This window comes from Echeneis naucrates, chromosome 15 (assembly GCF_900963305.1).
Source record: "Echeneis naucrates chromosome 15, fEcheNa1.1, whole genome shotgun sequence".
Taxonomy (NCBI): Eukaryota; Metazoa; Chordata; class Actinopteri; order Carangiformes; family Echeneidae; genus Echeneis; species Echeneis naucrates.
Window position 1 is genome coordinate 2,301,911 of NC_042525.1, and position 12,579 is coordinate 2,314,489.

General features: G+C 40.3%; 2 protein-coding genes across 3 annotated transcripts in view; one reads left to right on the plus strand and one right to left on the minus strand.

The window, feature by feature from the left end:
• The first annotated feature begins 7,543 nt into the window (after positions 1–7,543).
• nkx6.2 (NK6 homeobox 2) lies at positions 7,544–9,087 on the plus strand. Its single transcript, XM_029521619.1, has 3 exons — positions 7,544–8,120; positions 8,404–8,576; positions 8,679–9,087. The coding sequence occupies exons 1-3, from the start codon at positions 7,691–7,693 to the stop codon at positions 8,925–8,927; spliced, it is 852 nt and encodes a 283-aa protein (XP_029377479.1). The 5' UTR covers positions 7,544–7,690; the 3' UTR covers positions 8,928–9,087.
• Positions 9,088–10,764: 1,677 nt separating this feature from the next.
• The window catches only part of inpp5a (inositol polyphosphate-5-phosphatase A), a 114,112-nt gene continuing 112,297 nt past the window's right edge, over positions 10,765–12,579 (minus strand). For both annotated transcript variants that reach the window (XM_029520585.1, XM_029520586.1), the window contains exon 16: positions 10,765–12,517. In XM_029520585.1, coding sequence (XP_029376445.1) covers positions 12,468–12,517 — 50 coding nt within the window. In that variant the 3' untranslated portion in view covers positions 10,765–12,467. The remainder of the gene's footprint in view (positions 12,518–12,579) is intronic.

Genomic DNA, 12,579 nt, shown 5'->3' on the forward strand with positions numbered 1-12,579 from the left:
AGCTCTTCCAAATTCCTGTTTTCCTTCCAACAGCCTTTGTTGAAACGCTGTGACTCACCAAAAGGACACAGGCATCATTTGTTGGAAATCACTGACAAATGAACTTTCAGAATACTCTAAACCAATGGGGGTTGGGTTTTTTTCCAAGGCATTAACATTTTGAGAAAAGGTTAATCTTTCATGATTGGCACATTTTTCTTTTCTTTGCTCAACAAAAATAAAAAATACAAAAATTAAATCTACATCAAGATACGCTGAATCCAGAGTCTGTGAGCAGCCTAAACATTCAAAAAGCTGACTTACATGTTATCCTTCTCTCCTCCTCAACAGTCCTGACAGTTTAATCTGCGTGGTGGATTATGTTGTTCGTACTGAAGCATATTTTCACAAAGAAAAAAAAATTTCTGGTGTGTAAGAGGCCTTTATTTCCAACAGATATTTATCCAATGTAGAGAAAATATGTTGTGCATTTTAATTTAATTTATGAGATATTGAGATCAGAGGTATCATCTTAAAAAATTGGAAATGTTTACATCTCTCACATTTGTTCCGATGAATCATCATAGTTCGCTCTTTTATGGCAACATCTAAAAACACTAACTGGACGCACTATTTATATCCTGTAATCTACTGCAGTCTCCAAAGCGGCTGTGATCAATACTTTTATGATAATGCATCAAATGTAATAATGTGAAAGGGGTCACTTTAAGTGATGAACCCGCAGAGAATCATCACCTGAGTCTGCAGCTCCTCTCAGGTTTTATGGAGCATTAGCTGCTCAGACCTCAACATCACGGTTTGGGTCATTCTCACGACTCTCACGGTGAAGTTTCTTGGCCGTAAACACTTCCTCCTCAGACGGACACAGTTGGCCTTTAGCTGCAGCTGAGTGTACTTCAGTTAGGTGAAGCGAATGCAGAGGAGCTTTTAACCTGCTTTCTTTTCAGTGACCACAAGGGGGAGACTCTACTGGTTGTTAAAAAACAAAAAAAAAGTAATCAGACTGCATTGAAGTCAATGGGGAAATGGCCCTACTTTTCCCTTGGTTGATTTCTTCAGTAAACATTTTTTAGTTTTTAGTCTTGTTTACATAATAATAACTGAAGGGTTTGATGTCAGACTGATTCAAATTGTTCATAATCAGACAGAATCCAACACATTGTGTATAGTAATCAGTATTCATGTAAATATTTTGTGTTCTAGTGGCTCCTGTGTTGCCACTGAATCCAAAGTTTTTGATGAAACCGCTTTCATTGTACAAAAATGACTTTGCACTTCCGTTTTTCTTTTCTTATATCAAGCCAATCACTGCCACTGATTGGCAACTGTGGAGCCTCACACTGCTTTTCCATTCAGTCCTGACCAATAAATGATAAAAGCTATAATTAGAAGAACAACTGTGCTGAAAATACATTCATCTCTGCCCCTCGAACATCATCTGAGTCTGAAAAATATGTGAAATGAAACACTAATGAGAGCAATGTAAAATGAATTTTGATGAGTTCACATAAGTCAAAGAAATTTGATGAACCGTACTCAGATTTGCTTGAAAATATTGGTCAGTAAAACACACTGATACAGCCAAACTGCAAAACAGTGTGGATTTTAACCTCTTTGCAGCCGTGCTTTCAAAGGTTAGTGAGTTATGGTTGAGCTACACATCAACGAAGAAAGCTGGACAGATCAAGTAATGTGGGACGTCAGTAAAAAAAAAGTAAACAGCTACAGATCTCAACACAAACTCTTCGGTAACGGCTCTTTTTAATACCATGGCATCATGCTATCACTTTCACAGGACGCTGATTTTGACTCAATATGTTTATAGACGCACAGCACATGAAATGCTTGATAGCACGGTTTGCTGTTGCTCTCTCTACCAATGACGTGAAGCAGGCTGTGTGTGTGTTATCTGAAAACCTCAAGGTGGCCGGTTTTCCCTTCATCACACACAGGAATCGATTCAAATGGAAATCTGTAAGGTCAGACTCAATATCTCAATTACTCATGTGAAATGCAGCCTGCAGCCAGTTCAACATTATTAGGAATCACAAATCTGGTTCTCTTTCCCACCAGGTACTTCATTATTGACGGCTGTCATGCAGGCCACAACAACATGAGCATACTAAGTCACACATGCAGTCAAGCTGGAAAGTCGGCCTGAGTCACATTTGCATTTGGCTCCACGCTGAACCGAACCGATGCTGTTTTTTTTTTTTTTTTTTTTTAATCAGCGTTGTTCATATTTCAAACACAAAGCAAGAAACTGACAATGTTGCCTTTGTTAAATTTGGGCTTATTCGGGTATCCATAGGTAATATCAGTGAATGTTATTCCACAATCGGCAAGGATCTGTGAAGATACAGCTCTGTGCTGCCCTGCCGGGCCTGGGCCCAGCTAATAGGCTGCCTGAGCGGGTGGCCAAAAACAATGTTTTTCTACAGCTACGGTCGATCAAAACTGAGCCGCACCATCCAGCACTTTCATTTCCCTCAAATCCCCCCGAGTTATTGCTCCCTGATCTGTGCTGTAACGCGACTTCTGAACAAAAAGAAGAAACCTTTGAGTTGAGAGGGATGTGTCCTGAGTTGACTGACCTTCGTCACACTTCGAAGTTTGCTCTACCTTCATCAGCTGAAAAGAAAAAGGGGAAGAGAGAACATGAACACGCTGATTAAATCTCAATTTTAGAGAAACTGGAAACCAGAAGGAGAAGGCCTCAAATCAACATACCTGTTGGAACCAACCGTGACCTTACATGGCAAGTTGTAGATCCAGAACAAGAATTCCTTTGCTTTAAAGTGTTTCTGGTAAACAATTAGAAATTCATGTCACATTTTTTTAAGTATCAGCCTCAATTTCACAACGAATATATGAAAATTAGAGCAAGGACCGTAGGAGGCCGTCCACTTTCCACACAACAACCGGTGTGTCCTCACAGTTTCCTGTCTTTGTCATTGATGTTGGCACCATCTAGTGGATTTACTGAGTCCACACTCCACTATCGGATTAAATTCCCAATTCAGGGAATTCAGGTTTACCGAGGAAAGTTTGTGTACAGCTTCATTTTTAAAGTGCGGTTTCTAATTAGGTGGTGACTAATTCTCTGCAAATAAATAAATAAATAAATAAAATAAAAGCGACACAAAAAAAATCATTTTATTTCGGGCTGGTGGAACCTAAAAAAAAAAAAAAACACAACCTGCGAGTGAAATTAGAGATAAAACAAATAAACAACACTGTACTGAAATAACCAGAAAAACTAGAGTGTGAATTATTAAAAAAAAAAAAAGCAGGAGCCGTGATATTAAAATTCAAAAATTAAAAATAAAATTAAAAAATAACTCAACGTGTCTTCACTTCCATCAAACTACGGATCTTTGAAAAACAAAAATTATATAAAGATAACATTTTAAAATGATCAATTCCATAAATTTTATGGAAATATAAACGTGAAAATGTTTCTTATTAATTGTCAATAAAGTTAATTTGGTTTCCAGGTTGGAAATAAAAACGCCACTACTGAGTTTTTTTTTTTTTTTTTTAATGCTTCAGGAGCCACGATGGACAAAGTTTGGGAGCTTCTTTTAGGATATTATGCTTCATTTAATCCTCCATATCAGCCGGTTTTTATATCAAATCATATCGAAGTTTAGACAAAGTTTGTTTATTTATCTGGCGTGTAAACTTTTAAACGAGTCGAGTTTTTTTTTTTTTTTGTTTTTTTTAAGCTAACGTTAGCATCAACTTGAATTAGCATCAACGGCTGTTGAACCAACCCGTTCGGGAGAAACGTTGAGGGACACGTCGTCCCTTCTCCGCCGTGAGACGTCTCCAAACGAAGAAAGGTCGGTGTTCCTGTTTGTTTTTATTATATTTAGTTTTTTTCTTCTGTTTATTTTCTCAAATGGAAGTCAGTTAGCACAGCTGGCTAACAGCTAGCTTACCTAATGAGAGGTAGCTAAACTGGCATGAATAAACACTTTAAACTGGCTCAAATTGTGATTATAAAAATAGCCCTAAATATTTGTGATGTATTGAAGGATCAAGAGTTTGGTTGTTAAAGATTGAGCTGATTGGAAAAACACGGAAAATATTAACTTATTGGTGCTTTTATTAGGAAAAGTCAGGATGCTCTTTTTTTACACAAATATTTTATTTTAAATAAATTTAATGAGAGATCAGTTTGTTTGAGTAATTGACATCTGACAGGTTAAATGAACAGAGAGTTAATCCAGGTTATTGTAAGTGGAATAAGATGTTGGATTTTACAGGGAAACAATGAAATGTAAGCACAGCCTGTTGGTTTTATGTGTCATATGAAATTATTTACAAGAAATTGAGTACACAAAATTCAGTTAAAATGAGATAAGTAGATTGTAAAGTTTTAGGCTGAATCTCCTTTTTTATTTTGAACTTCTGCTTCAAATAAAAGAAAGGTAATAATAGATTTTTAGATTTCTCCTGTTTAAATGGTAATTATTAAGTTTGACTGGTGGATGTGAGGTTTTTCCGACAGTTAAACTTTCAGTTTTTTCATTTCTGATAATTTCACAGCAGCATTTGTTTGTTTGGCTGTGATCCTCCAGGAAAGCCAGTTCAGTCAGTCATTCAGCTGGTTTGATGGGGAACCAGCAGAGAGCGCTCCTGGACAGATTATATCTGTCTTCTGTCTCCATGTTGATCTGCCTCATTTACATGAAACCACAAGTTTGAAAGGGATCCAGTCCATTTGACTCAGCTCTGGGCCTCAGACAAAACCTGTCAATAGTATGAAAACAATAATCAATCACCAGCTTGTAAAATTGAGTTTATTTATCTATTTATTTATTTCAGTATAAATATCTTACAGTTAAGGCCCAAGTCCTATTTTTTAATTTGTAAATTATGGTTTGTGTCTGACAGCCTGTTTGCCTTTGGTGTATATTAGTATGCTAATAGTTGAAGGGGGAGACACAGTGCTGCTGAAGCAGCTGGACGCCTCAGTGACTGAGCAGATCCACTGAGTCCAACAAACGTCTTTTTGTCCAAACATCTGCTTATCAGCGCCGTCAATCCCCATTTGTGTGGAGGTTACACTCAGATAAGATTATCTTTACGCTGTTTATTAACCCATTTCTCTTCTCTGGGACAAAGGCCTGTGGTTGGAGCCATCAGCAGGCCGACAAGCCATCATTAAAAATCTCAACACAATTTACTGACAAAAGACAACAAGATGGAGCAACAGGTTTACATACCAAATGATAATTAATACCTACATTAATAAGGCAACAGAAGTGATATTAAATGTAAGTAATAATAATGAGTACTTTTTTATTTTTTATTGGTCTTTTATTATCATTACTGGCATTATTTCTTTAAAAAGTTCAATTTTTCTTCTGTGAAGAACAGTAATGTAGACTGTGGTCAGTCTTCAGTGTTCAAACTGATTAATGTTATTTCTTTGCTTTAATATATATTTTTAATCAATCAGGACTTTCACTTTCTATTCATCGTGTCTCGTCTATTTCTTTAACAAATTAGAGTTTGAGGGTTTAAACTTTAAATTAGTCGTAAATTTACGAGATAAAAATTCAAATAAATCATTATGTTAAATTGCGATTATGGTTTTTACGGTGACGGGCAGTTTGGCAGCTCTCTCTCTGGCTGCAGATGAACTGGAGAAAGTGCCAATCTTTCCGTCATTGATCTCCCGCCGGGTCAGACATTAAGTGCTGCATTTAACTGACTGACATTTTACAAAAGACGGAGCAGATCGAGCAGCACGATGCAGGAAATGTAAGACGGGGTGTGTTTTTATTATAGAAACAATTAAAACGTGATCATAAAATCTGTGCATTAAAATCAGGAGGGGAAATGTGGGGATGTAATGAGACATTTACAGACTTTAAATAAAATCCTCTTGCTTCCCTTCATCTGGGAAAAGACAGTCAAAATGTGTTTTTTAAAAAAACCTTTTTAAAAAGCAAAGTGACTAAATGGGCAGCAAGGTGCATTTGAAGCCTTTGAAAGCTAACGTGGCCATATTTCACTCTTACAACCTTCTCACATCTCCATAAAATATTACAGCACTCAGAGTGATGACTGGAGCTGCCGCTTTTTCTCTCACACTTTCACCATAATAACGCAGTTTGGATCTGAAAAACACGGCTGATGTCCGCCGTGTAAAACTCAGCTCCGTCCTCTAAACACCGTGTCGGCTGCTCCTAAATCATCCTTTAGTTTTTAAGATCTCCCACATAAACAAAATTAAATAGACTCAGAGATATTCAGCTGGATGGGGTGCTGTGGGTGTAAAATTTCTTTCTTTTTTTTTTATTATTATTATTTTTTTTTTTTACGAAGGCAAATTAAATGAAGAGCTGGAATAACTCAGTTTATTCCCCAAAGAACCGACATCAATAATAAAACTGTCCTAAAAGGAAATAGAACATAAAATCAAAACACAAAGACTCCCTAAAAAGTCCTAAACACTTTACAGCGACCAATTCACATCAAATATATCCACCGAAAAATAAAGTGAAAATAACCAACTAATGAAGATGGAGCCAGTTATTTTCCTGATCTACTGATTTAAAATCTAATCCCCCGGACTCTGATTCAGCTTTAATAAAGTGCTGCTGTCGGAGCTTTCAGCTCATCATGGGGATGTGTTTTCTTTGTTTTATGTGGAAACAATGATTTCCACGGTGGGAGACGCATCATTAACAGCAGCAGCAGCAAAGATCTTAATAGAGTGTGGCTGCGTGATGCGTTCAGGGACTCCTCTGACTGCCTGACTCCACTTTTACAGGTTTTTGCAGGGGTTGGAGTGAAATGCAGCTGATTTCAGAACCAACAGAATTATTCTGTATATCTGGTATAATTTCTAATTTAATTAATACATAGTGAATAATTACATATACTATATATTTTATAAATTTTTCCTTTTGTGCCGGCCTTTTAAATGTCTTCTTGGATTAGTAATCTGGTCCCATTTGTTTTCTAAATAGGATGCATTTATTGTTAAACTTATATGAATGTGACTCTAATTTTAGGACACTTTTCCATCAGAGGCTGCTCGTTATTTTCTTCTTTCAGACTGATGATGGATCATCTGATCCTAAAAAAACTCCTCGGTGATGCGGCCGATCGAAAAGCCCGTTTTTCCGACTTCCCGTAAAGGCGCCGTCGCTCCAGCGAACACACGTGTGTCTCCGTCTCGTCCAATCAGGACGCCGTCTCACTCAGCCCCGTCCAATGGGAATAGCGCGCGTGCAGGTGGCTGCGCTGTTATCAGCTGGTGGCGCGTCTCTCTGAGCAGAGCGCGAGTCAATTTATGGAGAGAGGAGCGACCGTTAATGGTCCCGTCAGAACCGGCAGACCCGTCAGAACCATCAGAACCCGCAGACCCATCAGAACCACCACAACCACAGCACTTCCTTCCGCGAGGAGGATTCCTGCGGCGGGCGCACGAGGCCGCCTCCCAGCTGACCGTCCCACCAAAACAAACCGGAAAAAGGTTCTCTGGAGTTGGTCGGTTCTTCCAGAACTCCGCTCCGCCTGAAGAGCTCCAGCTCCCCCCGGACTCCTGAGGAGCGGCCGGCCGGCGGCGGTCTTTTTATTTTTCGTTTGTCTTTTCCTTGTTTGTGGTTTTGTTTTGGGATTTTTGGGTTTTTTGGGTCCAGGCGCCTTCCGCGGTTCATGTTCACAAATGTTAGCGGTCGGGCAGATGGAGGCTAACCGGCAGAGTGCGTTCGTCCTGGGCAGCACCCCGCTGGCCGCGCTGCACAACATGACCGAGATGAAGACGTCCCTGTTCCCGTACGCGCTGCAGCAGAGCCCGGCGGGCTTCAAGGCTCCGGCGCTGTCCAACCTCAACTCCCAGCTCTCCGGAGGGACCCCGCACGGAATAAGCGACATCCTGGGGAGACCCATCGCCACGGCCGGCCAGCTGCTGTCCGGCTTCCCCCGGATAAACGGCCTGGCCACCACGGCGGCCGCCGCCGCGGCGGGGATGTACTTCAGCCCGGCGGTGTCCCGGTACCCGAAGCCCCTGGCCGAGCTGCCGGGGAGGGCTCCCATCTTCTGGCCCGGAGTGATGCAGGGCTCTCCCTGGAGGGATCCGCGGGTTCCCTGTCCCAGTAAGTCCCTCTGATTGTCCCTCTGAGTCCCTGGAGCTGCAGGGTGTTTTTATTTAAGGAGGTTGATGGTTTATAAGAGCAAAATTAAATCTATTATAAATGTTACATCTTAACTGTTAAACTCTGTTTGGTGAAATAAAGCTGTTCTTAATGTGACACTTGGCAGGACTTCCAAACTAGTAAAATAATAAAAACATAAACTGCCGGTGGCGTCATAATAACATCCTGTTGGAGGCCTTAATGCTGAAGTTTGGACCTAACCTGACCCCCCCTCCCTCCCCAGCTCAGGCCAACATCATGGTGGACAAGGACGGGAAGAAGAAACACTCCAGGCCGACTTTTTCTGGGCAGCAGATCTTCGCTCTGGAAAAAACCTTTGAACAGACCAAATACCTGGCCGGTCCAGAGAGAGCCCGGCTGGCCTACTCCTTAGGAATGACCGAGAGCCAAGTGAAGGTACCCCGGCAGCTTGTTGTGGTGTGGTTGGGGTTGAAATCCAGGACTGCCTCATGCCTTTGGGCCTTTTGCTGACCTGCTGATCATCTTCTTCCTCCTCAGGTCTGGTTCCAGAACAGAAGGACCAAATGGCGGAAGAGACACGCGGCGGAAATGGCCTCTGCCAAGAAGAAACACGACTCAGAGACGGAGAAGATGAAGGAGAGTTCTGACAACGAGGAGGACGACGAGTACAACAAACCTCTGGACCCGAACTCGGACGACGAGAAAATCACGAGACTGTTGAAAAAGCACAAGGCCACCAACCTGGCGCTGATCAGCCCCTGCAGTAACAGCTCGGACACTTTGTGATGGCCTGTCGCACTGTTCCGGACCCCCTTTGCACCTGACTCCGAGAACATGCCTCTGAGGCGGACAGATGAGCCCGGAGATACCAGGCCCGGCAGAACCGGACTGCCAGCAGCCGAACAGAAGGACCAACTCTGGAGTTTAACAGGTGTAAATGTTTGATCCGGATCAGTGTGCACTCACCAACAACATGAGAATATTCCTGATAACTGATGATGTAATTATCAGTGTTTTTCATTTTTAATCTCCACATGAAGGAAGTGAAGCATTCTTTAGATTATTCCGCTTGTGGCTCTTTAGGGGAGCCAGCACTGATCCGGATCGTGGCGCATGTTTAGAGGCAGGTGTGAACGGGGCCTGTGACGCTTCTAAAGCTCAGATTAACCAGGGTATCACCTGACGGGATGGTTGGTGCTGCAGTCTGAAGATGAAGATGAGATTGTATATATTTTTTACTGAATAAGTTAAGATGTTGTTTTAATGGGAGGAAATGCGGCGCCCCCCCCCCCCCCCCCCCCCAGAGAAACCTGCTGCTTGGTTTTTATTCCTGCAGTTAAATGTCGCCCCTTTTTCTCCACGTTTTACGATTCTGTTCAGACCCGACACACAAACACGCACATTATAGACACACACTCACACATGTATAGACGGAGAACGCTGTAAATAATCACTGTAAAGAAAACACGGCTTGTTTTAACGCGTCCTTCAGGACAAACACACTTTTCTTTGGATTTTATTTCAATGTTTCATATTCGAGCTCACAGCGGAGCAGAAACATGATCATCGTTTGTGTTGGATTTAAAGAGAGTATTATCACTTCCGGGAAGGTTATAGGAAGAAAAAAAAACACTTTGTATTATGAATAAATTATTTAACAAGCATTTTTGTTTTATTATGGATTTTGTTTTAATGTATGGGCTTAATATAAATTAAAGATAAATTCACGACTATCAATAACTGAATTTCATTTTTGGTAACTGATGCTTTTCAGGGATTACTGCTGGTGAGAAAAGGATTTCTATTTATTTATTTTATATTTTAGAGAAATGATGGAAGACCAGGCAGCCTGTGTTAATTATGATAATGGGTTAATTTATTATTACTAATAAAAATAGGCTCAGTAAAACTATGTTGCTTTTATTATTAAATATTAGTTCAGCTTTTTATTTTTTAAAATGTAAAATAGAAATAAATTCTACAGACTATTATTAAATTATTATTTATTATTTCTATTATTAGTGTTTTTATTTGTGAGCACTTTTTTTCCTGAATTCACTAAAATCCAATCGCTTTTTTTTTCTGGGGTTTTGCTGAACTCTTTTGGACCTCGTGGTTTCCGGTGGGCGTTGCCTAGCAGCACTAATAGTTGAATTAATTTCCGATCGTTTAAAGATTGTTGTTGTCACAGATTCTAACTGATTCTAAGATGTTTTAGTCTAATTGTGTCGGCAGCAGCAGCAGGGCGCCCCCTCTGTCTCTGAGCCGGTACTACACCGGCCCGGGCCGACACGGAGTCTAATCACATTTACTGTCATGTGACTGTGAGAGGAAGCAGGTAAATATTCAGTCACTTTATGATGAACAGTATAAAAATATCATTTGGCTCTTTATTCTTTCTTCCAGTCTCATTTAAAAAATGTTGAGTTTCCTGGAGGTTTAAACTCTGAACATGAACAGAGCAGCCGGAGGGAATATCATCCGACATGGAGCTTAAATAATTAGAGAATATTAATAACCTACAAAAAGTCAATATTAACAAACCGCATCCCGCAGGAATATTATTTTGTGTGTAAGTGTGTAGTTGTGTGCAGCTGGACGGTGAATGAGGACAAACAGCCGCTGAGCTCTAACGGTTTTTATTGCTTGAGAACTGCATCACCTACAGTAGAGGCCAGGTCGTCCAGAAGGGGAAGAATAAAATCTCTATCTGCTTTAATAAGATGGAGTGAAGAAGAAACTGCAGCTTATACTCCTACAGTATACTCACAATGACCAGCAGGAACAAAAACAAGCAGGGCTTTTTTTTTGTTGTTGTTTTTGTTTTTTTGTTTTTTTTAACTTTTTGCCTACAAACCAAATCACACAAGACAACATAAATTCTGCAGCAGGCACAAAATCATTTCCACTTGCGGTGATTTAGATGGAGAAAAAAAATAAAAAAACAGAGGATCAATCTGACAGCTTCACAGAGTCTGAAATCTGTAGTGTAGTAAATGAAATCAATAAAAAGAAACGCTGGCGTCTCCTGTAATGCTCCAATTATTTGCAGTGAAGGCTGCTGAAGGCTACATACAAAACAAATAAAAAGCAAGTCTTCCTGCTCCGTCCCACATTTAGAGTTTCTGTCTCTGTTTTTCTGACACGTCATTATCAACACCTTTGTGTATTTCATCACTCTCACACACTCCGGCCCTGTGTAGGATACTTGGCACCATAATGCAGTAACAAAAATAGACAAAAAGTTTACATTTTAAGGATACCCAAGCCTATCTAAAATATCACATTCAGAACCATAATATTATAGAAATAAGTTAGAGTAAGAATAATAATGTGAGAGTGCTATATATGAAACATTATCTTATATACTTGCATGGTCTATGGCACTGCTTAAAACATTCTTGGATAGGCGATAAATCACTGAAGAGTTTTCTCCGCTTCCACTCAAAGGTCACTGCTGCTGCAGGAACAGTCGCTCCGTCTCTGCACTTCAGCATCAACATTTTGGTAAGAATTATAAATTATCTCTTTAAAAAGTACAGTATATAAAATGAGACTCAACTGATGTGTCAGGCATGGCAGTGTGTTGTGCACACAAGAACGACAAAAAAAAAAACAAAAAAACAAACCAAAAAAAAAAAAAAACAACAACAAACAAACAAACCAAAAATATATATACTAAAGTGTTGAAATAAACTGAACAGATTCGATCTATTCCAACAACGGGACCACAACGTTTGGTCAGAAAAGAGAACGGCACTAAAACCATCAACAACTCTATGTTATACTGTCCAATGTACAAATAAACCTAACAATATAGATATACAACTTCTTTTGCATTGCACTTTTCTTTTTTTAAAACACCTTACATACTGTATGGAAAGTAGCTTCTAAATGTAGAGGCATACCTAAAAATGGTGAGTACGGTGTCTAAAAGTGTAGTAGGACTGAATTCAATTAGAGTTTTGGCAACGAGGCTGTGGCGTGGAAAAGAGTCGTCTGTCCGTCCGTCCTTTTCTTCTCCGGGGAATGGGGGTTGCATGGCAACGGTGAGGTCAGCGATGTGTGTGTTGTCTGGAGCCGGGTGCTCGGGTGCTCGTCCACATCTCAACAAGTGTTTTATGGAGAGAAAACGGCGGCGTTTTCATATGAATGAGGTGTCAGGACAAGAACTTGTCAGCACTGCTGAGAAAAGTTTGTCTAGGTTCTTCAGTGTACGCTTGTGCAAAGTGTGTGTGTGTGTGTGTGTGTGTTTGTGCATATGTGTTTTGTGTTACGTTGTGTGTGTTTGTGTGACTTGGTGTCCTGTTTGTTTCTCTGGTGTTCTCACAGAGGCGCTTCACGAAATATGTTCTCCCCCCTTTGGCAACATTTCCCTGTGGGGAGAAAAGAAGACCAAGTTTTACTGCTAAATGAAAAACGGCGGCTTGAATCACAG